General features: G+C 43.1%; 2 protein-coding genes across 3 annotated transcripts; both read left to right on the top strand.

The window, feature by feature from the left end:
• Positions 1 to 1,064: 1,064 nt before the first annotated feature.
• Positions 1,065 to 4,105, top strand: tusc2b (tumor suppressor 2, mitochondrial calcium regulator b). Its single transcript, XM_036531982.1, has 4 exons — positions 1,065 to 1,428; positions 1,908 to 2,078; positions 2,617 to 2,737; positions 3,094 to 4,105. The coding sequence occupies exons 2-4, from the start codon at positions 1,930 to 1,932 to the stop codon at positions 3,157 to 3,159; spliced, it is 336 nt and encodes a 111-aa protein (XP_036387875.1). The 5' UTR covers positions 1,065 to 1,428; positions 1,908 to 1,929; the 3' UTR covers positions 3,160 to 4,105.
• Positions 4,106 to 10,662: 6,557 nt separating this feature from the next.
• Positions 10,663 to 22,646, top strand: LOC118779781 (hyaluronidase-2-like). Of its 2 annotated transcripts, none has more exons than XM_036532035.1 (4): positions 10,663 to 10,763; positions 14,330 to 15,307; positions 19,518 to 19,607; positions 19,925 to 22,646. In XM_036532035.1, the coding sequence occupies exons 2-4, from the start codon at positions 14,378 to 14,380 to the stop codon at positions 20,312 to 20,314; spliced, it is 1,410 nt and encodes a 469-aa protein (XP_036387928.1). In that variant the 5' UTR covers positions 10,663 to 10,763; positions 14,330 to 14,377; the 3' UTR covers positions 20,315 to 22,646. The 2 variants fall into 2 exon arrangements, with proteins under 2 accessions (XP_036387928.1, XP_036387927.1); XM_036532034.1 differs by lacking the exon at positions 10,663 to 10,763 and adding an exon at positions 12,972 to 13,047.
• Positions 22,647 to 25,291: the final 2,645 nt, after the last annotated feature.

Here is a 25,291-nt window from a genome sequence, read left to right on the forward strand (position 1 = left end):
ATCCTGTTGGTTTTAAGTGTGAGTAAACTGCAACTCTGGCTCAGTGGAATCAGCCAAAATTCCTTGTACGGGGGCCATGAACTTGCACATTGCATTCAGATGGTGAAATGGAAAACTACAGGGCCTAGTTACTTAAAACAACAGAGGAAACATTTAGCACCTTCCATCTGGAAGAGTCTCTTTTAGTGTGTGGGAAACAATATGGACAGATTTGTTTTTGTGTAATTTATGTCATATTGATATAAGTACTTTGAATGGCAAGCTTATTTTGCATATGGCTATGTATTGATACAGAACAGAGAATATATCGTGATTTGTAACGACATGTTTTTGTCATAAAGATATTAAAATTCAGTGGCACACCTAGTTTTGTAAATTGTAAATGTAAATTTTTGTATTTTGAGTTATTATTATAACTCGCGTTTTGTGCGTCAAAATGATGTACAAGTAAATTTATTAAACACAAGCCAACCAAATGTACGCAGACATGCAAACGCACCTTGGCTAAATGAATTATGGGCAACTGTGCAGAAAAGGACAAGCAGTGACTCAACTGTGCACGGGGAGGGATCCTCAGCATTTTTCCCAGCGTCAGATGGTACATTACAGACGCAGGTACAGTATTACTACATGCTTTTTAGGGAAGTTAGAAGCCTGGGATATGTTAGAAGCTACTGTGCAGCGGCACACTTCACACTGACCATCCTTTAATCCGTGACCGTAGTCTGTCGAGAGTCGGATGTGACGTAGAGGTTATGGTACTACTTGTGTCTGGATGTGAGAGCTCGGTGGAAACCAATTACTGTTGCAGTTCAAGAAGGTCCTTCGTTAGTTTAATTCTTAAAGTTTGAATTAGTGCGGGTATTTGATCTCAGTGTTCAAATAGCAATATACTGATTGATACGATGCATGTCTGATTATTCTCAACATTAGCTACAGAATTATAGCTAGCCGCAGTCTGTTCACTTAAATTAGCTGCTGGCTAAGTAAGTTAACGTTAGCTGTTTTTTTTTTTTTTTTTTTTTTTTTTTTTTTTGCTATATTTATTAATGTTTGACCTATTTTACCACAGGCTACATCTCGACACAAATACGAGATAGCTAGCTAGTTAGTGACATGTAACAACTAAAGTGGGTTTACTATACTAGCAACGACAAACCGCTGAAGGACCAACCAAGGTCTATAAGATAGCCTCTAGCAAGTAGTCGCGTTTTGTTATTATCTGCTAACTAGAATTTGTTTTATACTAAAACATTTTCCTTCGTTGTTAGCTAAAACAAAACATTTGAAAAGTATATAGAGCTGCTCTATCTAACGAGTTAGCAAAGTAGAGTCTAGGACAAGGAGGGCCGTTGACTGATATCCGAGTCATCTAACCATCTGATACAGAAGACGCCTGTTATGTGTCTGTACCACCTAGCTAACCAGGTAACTAGTATTAGCTGAAGGTCTGACTCGGGCTGAATTTAAGTTATCATATAAAATATGACAGGTATAACAGATAACGTTAATACACCAAGCGAACGACTATAAAACGGTGTCCAAACATAAGTAGTTAAGTAGATCTAGCTAGGTATATGTTTGTTGCTGGCAAGTTACCTACCTTGTGAATATAAAACATTGTAGATTGTAGCCACCGCCGCAGATGCCCGAATATTAAAAATAGTACCTAGCTGGAATACAAAGGTTGCTAGCTAGCTCACTTGCGCAACTAGTTAGTATTCCCTAGCTAGATAAGCGAGTTTCCTACTCCTAGTTGGAACAGCCATGTACAGTTAGCTAGCAGAAGGTTATTTGTGTGCTCGGTGATAATGTCATCTGTGCATGTTGTCTGTAACCAGGTTTAAACACACCGATTGACCGCCTGATCTCAGTTCATTTTTTGCTGTTTGTCTTCTACCGGCCAGAAATAATGTTCCATCGCTGAAAATGGGAGGTAGCGGCTCCAAATCCAAGGGTTATTGGCCTTTTCCTGGTTCGGGTAGCGGTTCTGATCCAGCCAAAGAGGGAAATGACCAGTCAGTGGCCCGCATCCGATGTTCCCGGAATGCGACCCCTTTCGTGTTCACAAGGCGGAGGTAAGCACAAAGAGTGGGGTTACAGTCTTATTTTGTTACGCGTTGTTATTTTGTTACGCGTTGCTGTGCATTATTACCACCACCACTAACCTATAATTTACGGGACGTGATGAGTAGAACACAGCATGTTCCTGCGGCGCAATGAGAATTAGATTTTAATTATAGGATTACATTGGCAACGATTCAGTCAACTGTTCATCTGCTGCGGCATATTGCTGCTTGTTAGCTGGCCTTGGTCAACCCAATTCAAGAGCCTGCTAACAGTCTGAGGTGATTTAAAAACAAAACTCTTTAAGAATGGATCGCTGGAACAACACAGTATTTGATAACCAGCATGATTTAGATTAGATTTAGATATAGATGAAGAACATTACATAGTTTAATTAAAAAACAAACCTTTCCAGATGAAGTGCCACTTCATTTGTGGACATTCTTATCTGTAAGGGTTACGTTACCCATTCATGGTGTTTTTTTTTTCTTTTCATTTCTATCCAGTATTGGAAAATGAGATTTAAGTACATTTTTTCCAAATCCACAGCTCTATGTTCTTTGATGAAGATGGCGATCTGGCCCATGAATTCTATGAGGAGACAATTGTGACAAAAAATGGGCGCAGGAGAGCCAAGCTGAAGAGGATTCAGAAGAACCTTATACCTCAGGTGGGCTGCAGTGCTTGGACTACATCATACTACAGTTTTGTGACTGTCAGAACCTGCATATTGATATATGTGGTGTCATTAATGTATACAGATTCAGTATGATGGAATTTATAGCACACTTGAAACTGTATAGGCCATGAAAATACAAAAAAAGTATCAAAAAGGAGACTAGTAATGGCAGGATAAACAAATATGAGATGCAGCATCTCAGAATGTGAAGATAAAATGGGCACTATGCCATGTTTTTGTTTTCTTTACAGCTTTCACTTTCGGCTAAAGTAGTTAGTGAGGAGGTCTTGAGCTCAGACCACCTTCCTGTTTCGCTCCCTCCTTCCCACACATCTTTCTTTCTTTAGGGAATTGTGAAGCTGGACCACCCTTGTATCCATGTGGATTTTCCGGTCGTTCTATGTGAACTTTGAAGAAGCTCAGGGCAATCTGGGAGACCAAACCATGGCCAGCGCCTGACACTACTCCGTCCCTCAGACTCTGTTCCCCTTAAAACTCGACCGCCTGGTCCTGAACTTCACTTTGCTGCCTGTGCGTGGGAGTATGCAGCTCCTCCATGTGCAAAGGCTGTCTCACTGTGTGTTCGGTCCTGACCTGCAGACTCAGGCATTACCGGCTCTAAACTGGACAAATACAGATTGTGTGTGGAAGATGGAGAAAAGGTGGAAATGTGACCCCTCCTCTCATGTGGTTTGTGCTGTACAGTGCATCAGGAGCAGTGCAGTGTGTTCTGACACACAGGGAGATTCTGATCCACAGCAGTACACTACCACCGGTCTGCACAGTCTCTCATTTTGGTTTTCAAATTTGATTCACTCCTTGAAGGATCAGCATCAGCTTTTGGACCAAAGTGATGTGATCTGATGTGAAAAGGTGGTGTAAAAGCTTTTTGATTTCATACCTATGCAGCATGGGGAGTCTGTCTTGTCGCTTTCAGTGCTTGGAAGCTAAGGACTGAACTTAACACACGGTACAGCTCCAGGGGCAGTGAAGACAAAATCTGCATTGTTTATGTGTGTGTATCTTTGTGTGCATGTGTACATGTATGCATGTGTGTTCAGGGGGGATGGTGTGCATGTGTATGTGTGTGTGTGTGTGTAAAGGAAAGAGGGTGTTGTCCTGTTGGTCTTGCACTCATCTGTGTTATTTTCTGTGATTGTGGTGACTGCGGGCAGCTAATGGAATTTTAAAACGCATTTCAAGGCTGAACCACCTCCAACTTGTCCATTTAGGTCATGCAGCAAAACAGAGTTGTGCACTTTTCTCCGCTTGTACAATCTAGAGTGCGTCTGACCTGTATGTTTGGCGCAGCAGGAGTCTGGATTAGTTTGTCCAGATGGACAAATAGTTGTAGTGTCACCAGGGAGTTGTCCTGTGTTTCAGAATTGTAAGAAACCGATTTCAACATTAATTTATTTCCGTTATAGGTATTTATTAAATTTATTTCCCTTGTTATATCCATAAACTAAAAAAAATGAACATGTGAAATCCAAACAATGTGTTCATGTGTTTTGCTTTGCAGGTTCTGCACAGTTCACTGGTCTTAAAATTATCTGGATTCTTCATCCTGTTTACTGAGCTCATGTACATTTACAGTATATTTCCACTGTAGTCAGTCCACATGCAAGAGAGATTGAGTCTGCAGATTTATGCATAACATTGGTCCAGAAGAAACTGGTCCAGTACCGTCAGCAGCTTAGGGTGCTGAGCTCAGTCTCCACATGTGGCTCATTCCAGCAAAACAGTCTGCAACAGGTGTAGCGAGTAAAGTTGTTGTAATTTGCCATGATACCACAAGGTGGCAGCTGAGAGCAGTGTTTTGGACAGTCTTCTCTCTGTGGCATATCTCACAAAGCAGACACTGTACCCCCTGACCTCTGGAGTAGAGCAGTTGGCCCTGCCATTTCCTCTGCTGACCTCAGTTCCATTGTTCTGAGCAGCAAATCAGTCCAGAGAGAGCGATCCCTTGGGGAGCATGGGCTTTATCCATGGGCTTTCTGAGGTGCGGAAGCCAGCAGGAGCAGTCTGGGTGTTTTCAGTGTCAGTTTTCCATCAGAATGGAAAAACTAACACAGATATCAGTACATAGTGTCCAGTTGTGGTAAAGCTTCAACTTTGTTGGGACGTGTTTCGGGAAATCTTTTCCCTGTTCTCCCTCTCAGCCTACTCTACAAGGGGTAGGGGTGGGGGGCTCTTTCCAAATCTTCAGTTCATGGCTTCATTTCATGCTTGTGCATGCATGAATGTGCACTCTCCTGTGTGTCTTTGTAAGTTTATAGGATCAAAGTCAAAACGCCAGGGAACAAGCCCCTTGTATACGCTATGTTGATGTCACCTGTTCACTGTTCAGACGGCAGTGTAGCATAGTGGTAAGGAGCAGCACTCTGAAAGTTTGCGGGTTCGATTAGCGACTGGGACATAGCTGCTGTACTCTTGGTCAGGGTACTTAACCCAGAATTGCCTCAGTAAATAAAAATATCCAGCGGTAAAAATGGATAACATGTAAAAACTGTACCCTAAGTCGCTAAATGCCAATACTGTAATGTCATGTAATGTTCAGTGAAGCCAGTGCCCTGTTGTTACATTGGCATGAAACAAGCATTCTTATGAAATGACGAATATCTGCCCTGTCACTAAGGTAAGCAACAGAATCCACAGAGATCATTGAGTGGATAGTGAGAGGGAAAATTCAGCTGTGTCTTATCCTTTTATAAAACAACAACAAGTCTCAAATCCTGGGGATTGGGGTGATATTGAAGTGGTGCCTGGGCTCTTGGGTTCTGTCCAGGGGGATGGGATTGACCAAACATTGCAATGTGAAGGAATGAAGTTTATGTCCTGCAGAGTTCCTGTTTATATCCCCTACAGAGAGCATGGCCTGAGGTCAGTGGTCTCTGCACAGCCCTCCTTTTGTGAACTCTGGCTCAGACAGGAGCCATGTCTGAGCACATTGATTTCGAGGCCCTGCTGGAGAAGATGAGCTATCACTGGATTGTTGGCTACACGTTGGCAGTGCTAGGTCAGCAGGGACTTCACTGCTAGAGGTGCTTCGTTTGTTTTTTCTTTATGCAACTTTATCCTGATGTGGGAAAGGGGCAGTGGTTTGGTTGTAATAGATGCTTCAACTCAGGTTATCTTTTCAAATGAACTTTGATATTTGCTTCTGGTATTTTTTTCCAGTAAGCATTTTTCCTTACACGCCCCTCAGTAATGTGTACTTGGTTTACAGAAGATCTATTTTAGTATCAGGTTGAGAGCGCTGGATGTTGTGTAAAATGAATATCATGATCAATGTCCACTTTGCCTCGAAACTCCCCCTCGACCAAGCCTCCAGGGGAGACATCCACCCACTTCTCACAGACTCTAGATGTTGGTCTGCAGGTGAGTCTCTGGAGTTACTCAGCCAATTAGGGCTATCATTCTGAGGGCAGGCTGAGCCCCTGGGTCCCGGTATACTGTAGCTGTGTCATCTGTTGGGTATGGCTGGGAGCCCACAGTGCGAAAAACACATTTGTTTTCTTCATTTGCAGTTCAGGTGGGTATGTCGGCCAGGATTCCCTTGTTGCACTGCTCTCTGCATCCTGTGACTTGTACAGGAGTCTGTGACTTACTCCGATGGCATCAGGGAGACACGCCTATCCTCCATTCAGAGATTGCCCTGCTGGTGGGCATGGTGCTTGTCGTGTGATAAGTAGTTGCATTGGCATGCATTTGCGAAACAAGCTTAAGGTGAAGTTGGCTATTACAAAAAGTTGGAAAAGGATGAAGAAAAGGTCAAAAGAGGGGGAAGCAAAAAGGAATCTGGAACATACGTCCGAAGAGCTAAATGGAACCATTGTGTGCTATTTGCCTAGTATGAACAACATCAAACAATCAATCAATCAAAGTTTTATTTGTTATAGTGCATTTTTAGTCAAGATTGTCAAAACAGCTTATGGATTACTAGCTGTTGGCAATGCCTGGTTTGCCCTGCAGGTCAGTACAGAGTATGCCGTGTCATGACTCCACAGCAGCATATCTGGTGACTGGCACTAAAATGTTCTTGCAACGTCATTACCTGCCGTTATGTTTTTGCAGCCTTGCAAGAATACTTTTACATTTTATGTTGTGGTGGTGTGGTGGGGTTTGTCACGAGTGACAACAGGTTGTACCAAGGCCAGTTTGGGTCATGTGATTTTAGTTCCTGATTGGTTCCCATCAGTGTGGTTGTGTTTGCACCCCAGTGTCAGCTTGTTTTCCACAAGGCTCTGGGAATGGAGAAAGCTGGATGGAGGAAACCTGTTGATGGTGTCTATTCCTCTCTGTAAGAGAGGAAATCCCTCTATGCATAAATCTGGACTGAAAATTGGCAGGCATCCTTGAAACTTGATAACCTACTTTTATCATGTTTTTTTCCAGTTTATCCTATTGTAATGTCCTTTAACACGATAGTCATCTTGACATTATATTGTATAACTGACCTGAAGAGGCTGTGACTGAAAATGACATAACTCACACATTGCATAGGAAGCCATTACTCTTCCTTTAGCCTCAGCAGAAATCTTTGACTTGGTTATTGTGCTGAGGTTGTTATGTATACTATAAAAAAAAAAAGTAATTGCAGGCCAGCCAGATCACACAACTGGTACCAGCGAATACATAAACATGATTTAACATGAATGTCAGGATAAAAGACTAGTATGCTTTGTTTTGTGTCCTGGGTAGCTTGTGGCATATGTCTGTGTCCTTGACCAGCTGGGTGCTCCACTACATCTGAAGGGTACCTTTTGTACCAAGTTGTCCCCACTGCTTGGGTGATGTTCCGGACTTTCCTTTGTGAAGCATTTTCCTGTCCGGACGTTCATGTGACCTGTGGAGGATGTTGCTGACGTCTGCAGTGAGGTAGGGGGCCACTACGATGGTCACACTGTCACCCTGTGACTGCAGTCCAGACAGGAAATGAGAGGTTTGTGTGTATGTACGTGTGCACTCAGCAGATTTTTCAGCTAAGAGTCAGGAATTACTTCAATTAATTGACTTTTTTATGTGTTTGTGTTGCGTTATTTTGATATTACTCGTCTGAGTAACTTTGTATATTACAAAGCTGCCCTTTATCTCTGTGAGCTTTTCAAATGCCAGACTAATTTGTTAGAGCTCTCCTGTGGAGAGTAGGGGAAGACCAAGAGTTGTTGCTATGGCGAACAAGTGAAGGCAAGGGGTTATTGCAGTGGTACGACAGTAATGACGGGGGATCGTTGCTGTGGTGAGCAGGTGAAGGCAAGGGGCCAATGCTGTGGAAAGCTGGGAAAAGCTGAGGGTTGTTGCTATGCTGTCTGTAAAACATAAGGCTATTGTGTGTTACATGTATTCGATGAAGAGTATGGGTATACAAACTTTGTATTGAACTTTTCATACACTTCAGCCAAAGTGCTTCAGTCTGATGTGTAATATTTTAGAATAATAAAACAGAAAATAATAATGTCATAGCAATGAACTATGTATAAAATAAATAAGTATCTTAATCATTTAGGGGTCTCCACATGAAATGAGTGAAATCCTTTAAGGATCACTTTTCATAAATGAAAAAAAGGTGGCACTTATAGTGTGGCACAGGATACTTGCTGAAGGTAATTGATATAAAGATATGTTTTAGTTCAATGTTTTCTTTATGGTTTTGCTCTATGGCAGACTGGTACTCTGTGATTCAACATGTCTCATGTCAGTAACCAGCAAACCATTATTAAACTATAACTGGAGGAAACACTTGATTAAAACACAACTTGGGAATGAAGTAAAGTCCCATTTGAATTTGTATGTTTATCTAATTTCAGAATTGTAAACGTCACAAAGCTTGCAGTTCCATGTCCTCCTCTAAAATAGGGATTGAATCTGGTAAACCTCTCTTGACTGCTTGGCTGGTTTGCAGCGGTACCAGAGAGGATTCTGACTCTCTAAATATATCTTTAGACAATAATGTCTCTCCAGAAGCAGAAACAGAGTATCTGTCTGTCATTAATGTGGTGGAATGTGGGGGTGAAAGGTCAGGGCCAGACCCTGCCCAAGCTGCACAACCAAAGGAATGCATTTATAATCTTCTACTCTGCCCTTCTGTGTCATGGCTGTGTGGAATATCTCTCTGTCCTGGAGCCAAAACGGGGTTCCTGAGTGAAAACACTACACCTGACATAGCCTGTGGCTTGTTTGCACAGCGGCAATTGACTGCACTCACCTGGTCACACTGAAAAGAATACCAATCTACCACCTGCCAGCAATCACAGAGAGCGCTGTTACATTCTGCGTACCCAGTCGATAAACTTTATAAGTAATGTGCCTCTCAAACATAGAGCTGCAGGGTACATTACTCAAATCGAGTGAAGTGCAGGCTGAAACTCACATTATGAAACTCCACAGTTCTGTTGTTCACCATCAATGTGCCTCTAGAACCAGTGCTGGATTTGGAGACTGTGGGAAGTGAGTGTGGCTCATACCATACAGTGCTGGGTTTGATGTGAGAGAGATGCACAGCAATGCTTTTATGACAGTCATACAATAGTAACACTGTACCTCTGCCCACCACCCCTGTGAGAGCACTTTTATGTGGTCTGTCAGCAACTATCACTATCTGCTGGGAGACTGTCACCCAATCATTACAGCAGTTAATGCAGCAAAACACAATATAATCATGTTCCAGGACAAGTCACAAGTCCACACTAAAGTGCCTACATTTGAGAATGCAGCATATACATGCAAACACAGACTTATGGTGTGGTATAGTAGCTACATAACTGGGCTTGTAATCCAGAAGTTGTAGGTTGAATTCCCAGGGAGAATTGCCATTTTAAACAGGGATCTTAGTCTAAATGGCTTCAGTAAATATCCAGCAGAATATAATATGAACTACTTGAAATGCCCTTAGCAAATAACTGATAACTGGTGGCATACAGGTATACTGTGAGTTCTGACCAATTTGATGTTTATAATGCTGTGGAATGCAGACAGAAGTTCTGTTTGCTGTGTTTTAACATTATATCATCTGTATTGATGTAAAGCTGTATCTGTCTTTGAGGTGAAAGAGATTGCATGGCAGGCAGAGTGTTCTGTCACTGCTGTTGCTGTCAGTCACCACTGTTCACAGGCATATAAAATATTTATGGCACGGTCAGTCTGGACACATCAGTGCCTAACCCTCTCTTGACAGGCCTCTGGCCAGCTGACATCTTGGCTCTCTGCCTATGCTGAGCACAATGGAGGTGTAGGCTCTTGTTGCCTGAAAATTCTGCAAGTCAGCTGTATTTCTGAATGCTCTGAGTCAAAGCAGGGGAAAAAACAGCTTGAGGTTTCATATTCTGTTTAACCCCCCTGTAGACATGCAGAACCAGTGCAGGGTTCTGCACATTCAGACCATGAAACCTCTTCCCCTGAGTGTCAGATGAACTGACATACTGAGGTGGCACTTGAGATACAGAAAAAAATGCTACAAAGGGTGTTGGTTGTAGACTCATTCTGAGTCATTACCATTATTCTGAAAGGGGGTGGGGAAACTGTTATGTAAGAGTTCTTTCTTGAATAGATTTTGCATCTTACCTTGCTGTACTGAGTTACGCACTTGACCTTGTCTGCTGCCACTCATAGCAGAACATATCACTAAAACAGTGCAAGGCCTGAACTGTCCATGAAATATAAAGCCAATCACTAGACTCATTTTAAGGACTGTTTGGTTGTGTGTCCCAGGTGGGGTCAGGTAGGGTGAGTGTGACTTGGGCTGTCCCGCCCAGTATCTCGTCATTCTCCACAGGGGGCAGGTGGAGGAAGAGGTGGAGTCTCTCACAGAGGTCAGACACAAATAGAGGCAGGATTCATTGCAGAGGAATGCACTGGTGACTGCACAGCTCTGAGTGGGACCTGGTCTCTGTCACACACAGGAAAAACCCTGAATCTGTTGTACACTTTCCCTGGGATGGGCTAGAGTTTCCTCTCTAATAGTACAACTCAGACGACAGAGTCAGAAACAGGAAGAAGAGAGCTTGTCTTTTAGCTGGTGAGTTTGTGTGAGATTTTATTCATTTTTGTGCTTTTGAACTGTTGATTAACACAGGATACCCTGGGTTCATTAGAACTAGAATAGACACAAGACAAACTGTAATATGTTTATAAAAATAAGTAGATTTTTAGTCTTAAATACCATTTGAATCAAGTCAATATTTCAGAGACGACTATATGGTATGTGGTGTGGCAAGAGTCATCGGTGTTGGCATGTATATTGAAAGCTACTTCATGGTTTTATTTATTGCATCTTTTCACAAATGCTGTGATTGCATTATTATAAACATGTATCAGACCTGCAAAAAACACTTTAGGTTCAACTTGTTCTGTGAACTTTGTGTGGTGTGATGTTTGTGTGGGTTCAGTTTGGGCAGAATCCTGTTTCCATAGAGATGCTGTTCTCTCCTCCATCAGTCAGGGAAGCTGCTGCTCTCTTCCCTACAGTGGTCAAGGGAAGATGCTGTTCTCTCCCCTAGAACAGCCAGCAGGACACCCTTCATCACAAAGGAAATCAATTTAACCTCATGTTTCAAAAGTTTTCTTAGGAGGGATTCTTAACTTAATCAGCTGTACTCAGACACACACAAGGAGAGTTTATTTAAAGCTTTCCACAGAGAGTGGTGAGGTCTGCCTGACCCCTCCACTCAAAAGAGCCCCATTTGCTCCCTGCAGCCCTGTCTTCTTGTAATGGGGGACTGGTAAATTGGAGGCAGACTGGGCCTTTCGCAACACAGGTCCTTATTGTCCCAGACTTCAAAGGCAAACCTTGGTGGCAGTAATTGTGGGTGACTCACGCCCTGTCTCCTTTCAACTGTTTTACATCACAGCATTCCCAAGACAAGGACTCTAGGTCCTTCACTGCACTCTGCAAAAATGGCAGTATGGCCTTTCCAGAAGAGGACTGAAAATGATGGAGTAGAGCCTTTGTAGACCCATATCTAGCATGTTAGCTCTATATGGCTGGAAATCAATGAACAACAGTTGGTGCTCAATTTACAGCTGTCCTGCTCTAGAAGTGCATCCTTGTGAAACCAATGCTTCAGTGCCTCTGCCTGTGCTTTCCACAAGAAACAAAGTTTTGAACATCCATTTTAATGTCTGAGAAATCTGAGAGGTAGTGACTAAATCACCTCACGTTTCCAACTGATTTTATTGTGCACCTGGGGGGTTCAAGGTTCAAACCAAAGAGATTTGAAACCTTGGCTGGGATTGTGTCGGTGTGCGGAAATGCTCAAAACAAATAACACTTGCAAACACACAAGCAAAAACGCTTACATTGCAAACGAATTGTAATGTAATTGTGCCTGAGTAAATGTGTCGACCAAGACATTAGGAAATTATCATAACACAATAACTACGCCATTGTATTTCCAATTGGATGCGATCACTTCAGAAGTAACAACACTTTCAAAAGTCTTTCAAAAAATCTGCGTGACAAAAATCTCTCAACAAAACATTGCATCATACCACGATAACAGTGTGAGGCGCCAAGCGCTTTTAACTCTGCTACTGGTACCGGTGTCAGCGGCGTGTCACGGGCAGACTAGAGTAAAGCAGTAAACCTTCGCTGATATTTAAAAATCCAGGTTTGTAACATAACGTTATATACACATACATGCTCAGAAGTGAGTATTTCAACGGCATTTCGAAATGTATAAGAAACAGAGTTATTTGTATTAGGAATGTAGACTGTTATTTTGTAGAGCTACATCGTAGTTAGAGAACGAACATCCAATCAGTTTGTAATGTAAACAGATGCCTTTCGCTAAGATTAATTTCTACACTTGATGCATAATTTAAAAGTGATTTAGGCTGCATATAGCCTACACAATAATCCGGCAAGGTTACGAGGAGGAAAAAAAACTACCACCCTTCTAGTTTGGGTTGGCTGCCGCGTTTAACTGTCTTCCTCCCAGCAGAGAAATCTGCTGGAATGAACCATTAATATTTCCACATGGGATTTCTGAGTAAAGCAAGCATGACGCGGATGCGCAAGTAACGGAGATATTTGACTTTACAAGAGAGCTATATATACAAATCAACAGAAATTGTATAATCAACACGATGTTGTCTATTCAGTGTTTGTACAAATAAAATATATATTGAAAACTTTTACTACATTCCCTTTCGCATCGGTTTGGAACATGCCAAAGCTGAACTTTCAGCACATTGAATCGCCCTTCCTACCAAGGCAGAAGTCGGACGGTAGAAGACGTCTATATGACTTCTTCAGAAGCGAGGATGTGGCGAGAGGTGGTGTGGATCGAGGGAATAAAACGGTATTGTGGAAAAGTAAACCATTAGTAGCACACGAAGAAACGAATTTGTAAAATTATTCGATAAATAACGACAGTTTACTGTTTTTTGTAAGTTTGAAAACACTGAAGTGTGTCAGATCAACCCGGTGTCCTCTGGAATGTGTCTCTGAACTCTAGCTAGCTGTAAATTACTAACGTAGCTATTTCTCTTAGTAACTTACACCAGCTACCACTAATGATTAGACTTGACAAACATTATCTGCTGATTCGCACCATCAGTATGACCGCTTTTCTGTGAAGGTAACGTTAGTTTAGCTAGCTGGCTAACTAACGTTAACTGCCTTTGGTAAGATTGGCGAACTGTATATCGAGAATTGTTAGCTAGTTAGCTAACTAGAAAAATAACTAGCTAACTAGGTGTTAATACGGCAACGTCAGATACACAAATTCGCACAAAAAGAATACTGTATCTAACGGAGAGTTAGAGAGGATCTAACGAGCTGTTACTTTGATAAAATTATGAATTTGGTTAGTGTCTTTTCAGTGCGACACCCTGCTAGTTTGGTGTGAAGTTTTAAAGTTGCAAGACCTAACGTTAGCAGAAGTTGGTAAAATAATGTTAATTAGGATGTCGTGCTTGAATAACGTTAAAACTCATTTTGGAAGACAAAACACTGCCTATCAAGCTAGTGGAGTTTTGTGAACGTCGTGCTAGCTCATCCTGCAGCATCTGTTGTGAGAATTGACAGATTTAGCTAATCTGGTTTACCGATTAGTTGTGGTCCGTTGGACGAGCTGATGAAACTGTTTGCTAAATTATGTGCTTGTTTATTGGAACAGCACAGCAGCGGGATACACTGATTGGACTCCTACGGATTGTCATGTGTGGCAGTGTTTTTAACTAGACTGTGGTGTTTTCATAGGACGTTTGTTACAAGTACAGTATGTACCTTTGTGTAACTCTTTATTATCAAATCGTAATTTTAGAAATGTAAGACAACTTTAGTAATCGACATCGATAGAAATGGGTAGTTTAGGGCCGAAAATGTTACCGAATCCCAGATATCTACCTAAATGTGCTGGTATTTTATGAAATTGCAACCTGCATGCTTGTATCTCACGACTAAGGTTAATATATCAGTATATATCGATATAAATATAACTTTGCTGTATTCTCACAGTTGGTTGAATTGGCTCTCATTGTGGTGATGAATGATTTGCATTTTCAATAAGTTAGGTAAATTTGTGTCGACGTTAAACTTGAAGTGTTCATGTGATCAATTTCCCGTTTTCCCTCCGGCAGGAGTGCCTGAGTGAGTCGGGCCTGTGCAATCCCTCCTCTGCTGCAGCGATGTCGTTGTCTCCCTGGGCAATGCTTGTGTGGAGGTCGTGGCTATTGCTGTTGCTGTGGGACTTCCTTAGAGCTCAGGAGCTGAAGCCCACCAGATGGCCTCTGTTTTCCCAGAAGCCCGTTCTGCTGGCCTGGAACGCCCCCACAGAAGACTGCGGCCCGCGCCACGGCGTCCACTTCAAGCTGGACCAGTTTGAAATTGTGGCTTCTCCCAATGAGGGCTTTGTGAAACAGAACCTCACCATCTTTTACAAGGACAGGCTCGGATGGTACCCATACTACGAGGCTGGAACATGGGTCAATGGCGGCCTCCCCCAGACTGCCAGCCTCACCAAACACCTGGAGAAGATGCCTGAAGGCGTGAACAAGTACATCCGTGAGGCCAGTGCCAAAGGCCTTGCTGTCATCGACTGGGAGGAGTGGCGTCCCCTGTGGATCCGCAACTGGGACACTAAGGACGTGTACCGGGAGCGCTCGCGTTGGCTCGTTGCCCAGAAGAACCCCAGCTCCTCCGAGGACCAGGTGGCCAAGGTGGCCCAACAGGAGTTTGAGATGTCGGCCAAGAAGTTCATGCTGGAGACGCTGAGGTATGCCAAAAGCCTGCGGCCCAACCAGCTGTGGGGGTTCTACCTGTTCCCCGACTGTTACAACCACGACTACAAGACAAGTCTGGAGAACTACACAGGGCGCTGCCCTGATGTGGAAATGGCGCGCAACGAGCAGCTGGCCTGGCTGTGGATGGAGAGCACGGCGCTCTTCCCCTCCATTTACCTGAGTGCCATGCTGCGCTCCACCTCCTATGGACGGCAGTTTGTCCGCAACCGTGTCAAGGAGGGAATGAGGCTGGCATCAACGGGTGAAGGTGTGGCGCGGCCCGTCTTTGTGTACACCCGGCCCACCTATGCCAACCAGCTGACCCTGCTAACCGAGGTGAGGTAACGCCCCATACTTATTCATTAACCTCCTCCCAAAAGTTCTCGTAGTCATCCTCTGACCCCAGGATAAGCCAGTATAGAGCCAGGTGTCCCCCATAGGGCTGTCCTGTGTAAGAGGCAGCAGCAGAGAAGACTGTGTAATGGAGAAGCATTGTGAGTCTACAGAGGAGGAGGATTTGAGAAGAACAGCTTAACTGGCCAGTAACAAGGACAATCAGAATCAGAGTTAAGATTTGTTCAAAATTAAAAAAAAAAATCACTTGAGAGGCTTCACAAGAACAGATGCACTATGTGTTCGGAAGGTCTCAATGCAGGGAATCCTGTCTATAAGTTAAACCAAAAACAGAGAAGGGCAGTGAATGGATTCTCCACTATTTTGTAGTGTACATTTTCAGTGCAGTGGATTTAAACATGTTTAATCTAATTAACTTTATGCAGTATCAAAACTGTTTGAATACATTTCTCCAGGTCCAGGTTTTAAAGCTGCTGTTGATGGTGTCATACAACGACCACAGTAACTTAGAAAAATCTCTTGGGCCTGCTCCCTGCCAGTGATACTTAGGTGTGTCCATAGGTTTATAAATATTTTCATAAAAAGAACAGCTTTCAGAAGGTAAACTGCAGTATTGTAATACTTTAAAGCACTAAATGAGAGAAACATATAATAATAAGCTTTAGAAGTTTTATATTATTACATTATTGTCATTTTAGCAGATGCTCTTATCCAGAGCGACTTGCATAGTTTTAACATTCTCCCTTTATACAGCTGGGTATTTACTAATATACTATTTACGCAGCAGCGCCCCAGCAAGTAATCAAACCTGCAACCTCTCAGTTATGAGCCCTGCTCCTTACCACTATGCAACCTTGCCATTTTAAGTTATTATAAGCCCCCACCCCAACATATGTCATATTGTTTCAGATAGATACTATTGTCTAAAATGGCTGAGTAACAGTGGGAGGGTATTATTGTCGGAAATGGCTAAATGACTAAACGCTGAACAAGAGTGGACCCTTACCCTGTTGGTGTAGCCTCGCCCTCTAGTGGTAAAGTGACATCACTGTGCCTCTTTTACACAGATGACCGGATAAGTAGGCAGTATGCAGACGCACAGTTGACTGCAGACTGAAGGCGATTAGGGGTGCACACTGAGAATGACCTTTGGCTCCTTGATATTTAATCAGAATTTTAAAATATTATTTTTTTTGCTTAAACAATAAACTTGTACATTTGTTTGGTTTTAGTATGTAAGCGTTTGGTGGAACTTACTTGTAATTACAGATACAGACACTATCAGCATGTGTGGTAATGAACAAACAGGAATGCTGTTACTCGTACCAGGAGATTGGTTCCATGTGGCCTCCTGCTGTTGTCGTTTTCCACCAGGATGTGTCTTGTTTACTGTCTCGTTCGTGTATTAAGCTTGCTTTGGTCGTTAAGATGAAGACCGATGCTGATGGATGATCTATAGATGGATTTAGATGGATGAATGTTCAGCGTAACAGTGTTACTAAACAGGGCACATTTGACAGATATTATGCAATAATGCTTTGCAGGGTGTGGTAACGGTGAGCTTTGTTTGTTTTCACAGAAGTTGCCCTTCCCTAATGTGGTTGTGAATCAGGCATTCCAGAATGAATTTCGTGTTTTATTCTGCACCAGAATCTAAGGACTTCCCAGAAAGACATTTTTAAATGAAGGATGTAAATAACGTTTAAAAACGTATTCAGTGAATCCTAAACGTTTGAAATGTGTTGTATAGTCAGTCTTTAGCAGTACAGTTTGAGCTCATAAACTACTAGCTGACACAAATTAGTTCATGAAAAAGCAGGTATTGAATGTACTACAGCATAGTAGGAGAAAGGAAATGGAAATGTTTATTGGCATCTAGACATGAAATGTCTAGCCACAATGTTACAAAAATGAAACAAAAGGCTTTTGGCTCAACATTTAGCTACCCAGTTGGCTCCATGTATCAGATATGAATTGTTTCTGACTTTTTTCACCAAGTTGGCAGCATTTATCTCCACTGTTCCTCCAAGCAGACAGCACCAGAGAATGCATATATTAATGTTGGCCATTCATTGATGCAAATGTAGTCCTTGGCTACTCTCTGCTTTGTTTTGATTGTGTATTACATTTCTAAGGTTAATGACCACCTCTGTCTGACAGATAAGGGCGTGTTTTTCAAGGAAAATACTGTGGAGGTTTACTAATGGTTACTTTCGACAGAGATAATGGGCTCAGTGAACAGGGGGTGGCATTGAATCTAGCATTAAGTGTCTGTGGTTTTACTGGTTAAACAGCTGTTCACGCGTCACTGATTGCGTAGATGTTCCTTAACGTCATTAATTCACATGCGCTTAATAGTAAATCAATGCTCAGGTTGCCTCTGAAGTGTAAGTGGCTGTGACAGAGAATATACTTTTTTTTTTTTCAGTATTCCCATTTTAGAAGCAGGTTTCTTACAGTGTTTTTCCTGGCAGTGGTTGGACTGGAGGAGCAAACATCATTAAACAGTAGTGACATGCTGGGACAGGCCAGCCGCTCACTAAATATAGAGCCTCTATCTCGGAAACAATAAGGGCTGTGTTTCCCCACTAACCTGCAGTTGGCTTCACGTTTCAGGAGCAAATGGCATTACCAAAATGACAACCTTTCATAAGCACCCATGTGTTCAAAACATAGTTTGGTAGTTTTGTGCCATTTAGTGAACATGCATCCTGAGATTAAAAGTCATTATTTTAATTTCAGTAATGTCTGTAAGATGTTTTGAGATGTCGTGCCCTGCCTGTTTCTTACAGGCCTCTGAGATACACAGAGGGTTCACTCCAGTTCTACAGTGTGTTCTACTCTAAGCATTTCTGAAAGCCATATCTGTACAGAATGAAGTGTCACATAACTCAAGAGTTATTAATGGGGTGGATTGTTCCTGAAGATGAGGGTATTTCCACAGAGGGTGTGGTGGGGGGTATTCTTGTTGAGCCATGTCAAAGAAATCTCCTTGGCGCCCATGTGCTGGATGGGATAAATCGTTTCTCAGTGATGACTGTGAGTTGGAGGCAGTCCTGCAGCTGCATTGTCCAGGGTCTGGCCGTTCCATGTGGATCCTGGGGCACGCCCTCTGGGGCATTGGGGTGCCGATGAATGAGGTGTTGTCAGGCGTCCCAGAATGCACTGTTTACTCTCTCACTGGAGCGTTATTCACACGTGCTCAGGGTCTGGTCACTGTGTGTGTGTGTGTGTGTGTGTGTGTGTGTGTGTGTGTGTGTGTGTGTGTGTGTGTGTGTGTGCGCGCGCGCGTGTGTGTTTGTGTGAGGGCGGGCAAAGGAGAGAGGTGTCTGTGTTTGTGAGGTAAGCAGAAAAAGGTGTGTGTGTGTGTGTGTGGGAATGAAGACAGGGAGAGGGAAGGAGTGAGATGTGTGCATTGGTATGTGGAGGTGTGTGTTCATGTGAGTTAAGCAGAAAGGTGTGTGTGAGGTAAGCAGAAAGAGGTGTGTGTGTTTGTGGGTGTGTGTGAGGTAAGCAGAAAGAGGTGTGCATGTTTGAGGTAAGCAGAAAGCGGTATGTGTATTTGTGGGTGTGTGTGAGGTAAGCAGAAAGAGGTGTGTGTGTTTGTGGGTGTGTGTGAGGTAAGCAGAAAGAGGTGTGCATGTTTGAGGTAAGCAGAAAGTGGTATGTGTATTTGTGGGTGTGTGTGAGGTAAGCAGAAAGAGGTGTGTGTGTTTGTGGGTGTGTGTGAGGTAAGCAGAAAGAGGTGTGTGTGAGGTAAGCAGAAAGAGGTGTGTGTGTTTGTGGGTGTGTGTGAGGTAAGCAGAAAGAGGTGTGTATGTTTGAGGTAAGCAGAAAGAGGCATGTGTGTTTGTGGGTGGGTGTGTGTGAGGTAAGCAGAAAGAGGCATGTGTGTTTGTGGGTGGGTGTGTGTGAGGTAAGCAGAAAAAAGAAGGAGAGGGGTGTGCATGCATGCGTGTATGTGTTTGTGTGAGGGGCAGAGAATAGCAATGTGTGTGCATACAGAGCAGGGGACAGTTACACTGTAAAACAGAGACAGCACAACGTGTCACTACTCCATGGGGTTTCCCCCCACAGTGTCATTTGAATGACGGGTAGTAGGTCAGTGGTGTTACAGTACAGAGTTTTGGAATGCAGGGCAGGTCTGCGGAGAGCAATATTTTCAGTAGTATGTGTGTGTATGTCTCTGCAGACAGACCTGGTCTCCACCATTGGGGAGAGTGTGGCGCTTGGAGCAGCAGGTGTGATCTTCTGGGGAGATGCTGCCTACGCCAGCAGCCGTGTAAGTGGTATTAAGCTGATCTCTCCTTCGCTTTTATCCGTTATCTCACTGAACATCTTTTTCTTTATCTTCATGTCGCTGTTACTGTTCTTTCTCTGGCAAGCATCTACTACTCAGGGATTTCTGTATGTGTCACTTGTTAACTGAAAATAAATTGGATGTTAAAGCTGGGTTTAAGAGCATTTCAATCAGGATTGCTGTATTAACAATCTGCTTGTACACGATTTATTTAGCAGACATGATTTAAACAGCTTATCTTTTTCAATATCCGTTCACTGAAAATACACACGTGTGATATGTGTGGTGTGTCTCTGCAGGACAGCTGTCGCAGTCTAAATGAATATCTCCGGGGCCCACTGGGCCGCTATCTGCTCAACGTTTCCACGGCAGCGGAGCACTGTAGCAAGTCGCTCTGCGGTTCCCGCGGCCGCTGCCTCCGCCGTCAGGCCGACGACGACACCTACCTGCACCTCAGCCCGCAGGCCTACAGCATCCTGAGCGAGGGCGGGACCTTGGAGGTCAAGGGCCAGCTGAGCTCCGCGGAGCGGGAGCGGTACCGCGCGGAGTTCCGCTGTCAGTGCTACAGCGGGTACCGGGGAGAGTCGTGCGCCCAGGCGGAGCCAGGACAGCGCGGGGCCTCCGCCTCTGTGCGGGCGTGGCTCTCCACCCTGCTGCCCCTGCTGCTCCTGCTGGTCCTCCTGCACTGAGCCACAGCACTCTCTAACCCCCCCCCCCCTTCCCCCTTCAAACAGCAAGGAGGACTACACTTTCCTGGTACCTTACCCTGCAGCTGTACTGCATGAGGTGCTGGGGATGGAGGAGGGGGAACGCTACGCAGTGATGGCTGGCACCATTACTTTCATCATGAACCAAACACCCCCACCCAGGCATCCAGCCAAAGTGCCAAGACATGGAACGGAGCTGAGGGGAATGGGCGGAGCTTTAAGGTGGTGCGAGAAGGGAAGATTAGACTGGGTTGTTCGGGACGGGTGGACTGTGAGGGGAGCGCCTGCTTGGGCCTGCACAGCCCCGCAGTACAGTCTGAAAGCTGAGTCTGGGCCATACAACAGTAAAAGCAGTAATACTCACATTTTCCCTCATGTTGTTCACGTTTTTCACACATGGGGTGGTGCAATTGTAAACCTTAAAACCAAATGGGTTCGTTACTGAAACTGAGGAATGCTGTGTCCATGCTGAGATAAAGGGTTCCGTTCCTGTTTTCTCTGATGGTCAGTGTCTGTAAAGTAATGTCTAAGTCGTGATCAGCACACTTCCTGTTAGAGTTCCTTTGGCCTTCATGCAGCACACTATCCCATTCCATCTCCAGGTCCTTAAGGAGTGTGTATGAGAGTTTGTCTAAAATGTATGTATGTGCATGCATGCACATGATGTGTACATACATGCCCATGCGCATAATGTCTGTGTATGTATAATGTATTTCTCTGTGCGCGTGCGTGTGTATGTGCCCACAGTGATCTGTGAGGATGTGAGAGGTGTGAGGAGCCAGCTGGTGTGTTCACTGCCTTCTTTTTTAAAGCTTTCACTCCCAAAAATATTTTTGGATATTTCATTATTTTAGGAAGACTCAACGAAGTTCATTTCGATCAAGAAATTCTTATTTTTTTACATATCTATTTTTATTGTATCTTTTGTATCTTTTAATATTTTCATGGAAAAACTGGAATATTGACTAATACTGATATGCGACATTGATTCCCTTCATGTACCTCACAGAGATGTGGAATGTTCAGTACATTGTCATGCTGGTCAGTGGAGATGCTTCTGATCTCCTGCTATCTCAGTCTAACCCACCAATATCAGGGGTCCTTAGAAGTGAGAACCAGTAAATGGATTTGAAAAATGCAGAAATATACTTCGTATGAATGTACACATGGGCCTTGTGCTGCTAGTTTCCCAGAGTTGGTAAGCATGAGGAATTACATTTTTCAAGAAACTCTGAAAGTGCCCTGTTTGTGTCTTGGTCTCTCTGTCTGGCCCAGTACAGCTGGGCTGATGCTGTAGGTCAGGTGGGACAAGCAGTTGTCAGTCTCCAATGTGAGCTCAAATAACAGCTACTTGACCTGGGAAAGATAAGGTTTTCATCTTCTGTTACGAGGCAGGATATCTCTCCCTGCAAATATGTTATTATGGTTGTTTTGAGCTTTTACATGATACAGTTCATAATATTGTCCTATTTTCTTTGGTGTGTATTTTACCTGTGGTCTACAGTGAGCAGTGTGAAGATTTTCTGGAAAGCCTCTTCTTTGCATTTCAGTGCCATTTTTATTTCCTGTTTCACATTTGTGGCGGTTCAGTTTCTTTAACTCCATGACAGTCCACGCAAGTGCTCATGGGAATTAGTAGTGTGTTTACATTGGGGGATTTGGCTGTTTGTTAGAAGTGGCAAATTTATTCACTGTGCGGATCTGATCCAAGGTCAGACTGCAGCTTCAGTGAAATTTTGCCTGAAAGCAAACTGAAATATACTTCTCTCTGTGGGGCTTTGTGAAGCCACACAAAATGGGGATGTAGCCAAGTATTGTTTCCCTCTATACACATTTTGTTTTTTTTTATTTATGTGCTCAACATGGCATTCACCACATCGGGTGGTAGTTACATCAACTGGTGTCATTCTTCAAATTAAAGTTTTTGAATATGAGGATGCAGTTAGTCATTTGACCTTTGTTTGGGCCACTGACCTCAGTAAAGGAGTTTCTTAGCTTCTGGGGGAGTTCATCACTGACACAGAAATGCATGTTTGCCTTCGTTAAACCTAATATACTCCAGGCACTGTACACATGGATCATAATGTGTTTCTTAGCGGTATATGAAATCTGTACAAAACCTCAGGCTCCACCTAGACTCTATCAGAATCACCAGGGTTTTCTCGTCCTACTCATCCCTTTGTAGCAATCAGAACATTCACTCTCTGTGTTTCACTTTGTATTTGCTCACAAAGCTGGTCCTTCACATCTCAAGCAACCAAAATGATATAAGTTAGGTTCTGTAAGAACAACCTCAATAGTACAATAACATACCTCACCCTCTAAGTGCTTTTTTTTTAAATACAGCACAATAAATGTATTCAGATCATCATTGTGCAACTTTGCATCAGGGGAGACGAGACAAGAGTTTTTGTGCCCAGAGTTTATGTGGTGAGGGGAGTCAGCTCCATGGAATGTTTTAAGGAACAAAATGTCAGAGGTCATTTACCACTTCATGTCTTTGCTAGCTGACCAATGTTTGATACACGGATCACTAGAGTGGTTTTCCCAGTTTCACGCAGTTATGTTTTCACTTTCACTTGGTCAGCAATTCAGTAAACATTTGTGAATAATGAATACGTAAAAGTTTGAAAAAGTACAAGCTTATCTCACCATGTCCTGAATTTTCAAGTCATTCACGCAGGGGTTAGAGCTTTAAGGATTGTGATCAGAATGCATTAGCAGACACACTCCTCTGTTTATCTCTACATAGTCACACCATTTCCATTATTTCCTCCTCTGTCTCTTCGCTGTCCTTCTGCTAGCTTTCCTGATGGGAACAGTTTTCTGCTTCTTTTGGGATCCCTTCCAGTTAAAAAGGGGTCATCTGTTGATGCCAAAAGCAATATTATTTGACTTGAGGTACAGAGCAAGCCTTGTTTTCTAACTTAAACCAGACCTAAATGCTGCTCATGCAGCACTGTCCTCAGAGCACTCCCTCCACTCCTGCTGCTCCAGGGTACACGCTACACCGGTGGAGACAGACTGGCCACAGAAAACTCACAGGTGTTTGTTTCATTTGGATTGCAAATACATTAATGGCACAGTGAATCTAAATGCATTTGAACAAAGTGTGCCTAATTTTAAAGTGATCAATTACGAACATCTCAAATAGTATCACCTTCGGAATGAATTCTAATGAATAAATGTTTGGGCAGTTTTAAAGTTTCTTGGTTGGTTAGCAAAACTCCTGATTTCAAGCAAGGGCAATAGTTAAATATTCTTTACTGTTTTGGTATTCATCCTAATTTTGCTGTAATAGAATACATAAAAAGCTTTCTTTTTTCAGCCAGTGTACAATGGACTTGATGGTACCTTGTTGACTCCAACAACATGCTTAGGGCCAGTTTGTTAATGACCTTGTGAACCAATACTTTAAACATCAGAATTTTAAACTATTTAGGTAAGTATTGTGAAGACCTATCCTTCCCTGGCCACCTAACCTGGCCCTACCTATGGCAGATGTAAGTCATAACAATGTTTGTAGTGTGTGTGTGTGTGTGTGTGTGTGTGTGTGTGTGTGTGTGTGAATACACAAAAGGGAGATAAAACCAAAACACCATAAAAAGCCCTGCCCTGAGTTAGGTGACTCGCAGTCCCCAAGCGATGCAACAGGTTAACTAGAGACTCACCTGAGAAGTGAGGTGCGGAGGAGACTCGTGACCTCACTGGCCCCACTCTGTCCAGCCCCTCAGGTTGACGTAAGGTGTCCAGTTTTTTCTTTCCGTTAAGAACCCTAACACCAAAAAAAGAAAATGCAGATTTACAAAGTTCCTGGGAGATGGCAAAACGTGCCCACATGGAATCAGCGCTGCCCTCTGGATAAAACTATACCAATCAATAATTCTCTTCAAAAAATAACACCATTACTTTGGTCCACAAACAGCGGCTATTATGTGTTCCCAAACACAAACAGGAACCTCCTCCAACCCAGGTGAGGTCCATTTAATCTGTGGTAAAGGGAAGTGAGCCTGCCCCCTGTAGGTGGGATGGAGCCAGTGCGAAAACAAAAGAGCCAAAAAAGAAACCTAAAGGTAGTGTAGTGAGTGTGCATGAAGTGAGTTATCACAGTATGAAATGGGGTCTTGTAGAGTTGACAGAGACTGCCCCCTGCTGGATGCTCCATACTTGCCTAAGTATTCTAAGCTGCGGCTGGCTGCCCTGGAGTTTCTGAATGAGCAAGGCAAATTGCTAGGAATTTGTACCGGTGTTGAGTTTCATATAACTGCCTGTGGATGTTTTAGGGGGAGCCAGAAAAGGCTGAACTGACTCCTGTTTCAAGTGTGTCAGACAGTTATCTACCTCTGATGCTTTTGTGGTATTCGCTTTGAGGACAGCAAAAGTTGCTGCTGTGTCTTCATGACTGGGGAGGCCATAATGTAAACAATGTGCAAAAAACAGCAGTGCTTAGTTTCTCCAATACCACAAGGGTGATTTGCAGTGGTTATATTCGAATCAGCTGCTCTTGGCATGTATGTGAGTTTTGTGAATCAGTCTGGATGAGAGCATCTGCCAGAATTAATAAATGTATGTGTATGCATGATCCAAAAGCTGGAGTCAAAATCTAACAAGTAATCTGACCAAGAAAAACAGTGACTTCTCACAGGGCACATTTTGGACAACAAAATTAGGATTTGTTATTGTTCTGAGGTAAACTTTCCCATGATAGTGTAACGATCAGGTAGGATGATATTGCTAGTCACCATTTTATTGCTGGTGATGGGAGGCAAGAGTTTGGTTTCTAAAGCCAGCAGACTACTTCAGCTTTCCAAAAATTTACACCAATCCAAGTATTTAAAAATAAATACAAAAAAACAGCAACTGGAACTCAGTCACTTTGCTAATGTATGTCTCTTTTAATTAAACTGAATTTTTCCACTTGTGTCTACTTTATATTAATGCTCAGAGTGAGTGTTCTCA

Source organism: Megalops cyprinoides, chromosome 6 (genome assembly GCF_013368585.1).
Source record: "Megalops cyprinoides isolate fMegCyp1 chromosome 6, fMegCyp1.pri, whole genome shotgun sequence".
NCBI classification, from domain to species: Eukaryota; Metazoa; Chordata; class Actinopteri; order Elopiformes; family Megalopidae; genus Megalops; species Megalops cyprinoides.

Bases quoted from the DNA above. Each gene is read 5' to 3' on its own strand.
- LOC118779781 (XM_036532035.1), top strand. From the start codon at position 14,378: ATGTCGTTGTCTCCCTGGGCAATGCTTGTGTGGAGGTCGTGGCTATTG. The intron at 15,308-19,517 runs GTGAGGTAACGC...ATGTCTCTGCAG, and splicing joins AGCTGACCCTGCTAACCGAG to ACAGACCTGGTCTCCACCAT. The intron at 19,608-19,924 runs GTAAGTGGTATT...GTGTCTCTGCAG, and splicing joins CTGCCTACGCCAGCAGCCGT to GACAGCTGTCGCAGTCTAAA.
- tusc2b (XM_036531982.1), top strand. From the start codon at position 1,930: ATGGGAGGTAGCGGCTCCAAATCCAAGGGTTATTGGCCTTTTCCTGGT. The intron at 2,079-2,616 runs GTAAGCACAAAG...CCAAATCCACAG, and splicing joins TTCGTGTTCACAAGGCGGAG to CTCTATGTTCTTTGATGAAG. The intron at 2,738-3,093 runs GTGGGCTGCAGT...TTCTTTCTTTAG, and splicing joins AGAAGAACCTTATACCTCAG to GGAATTGTGAAGCTGGACCA.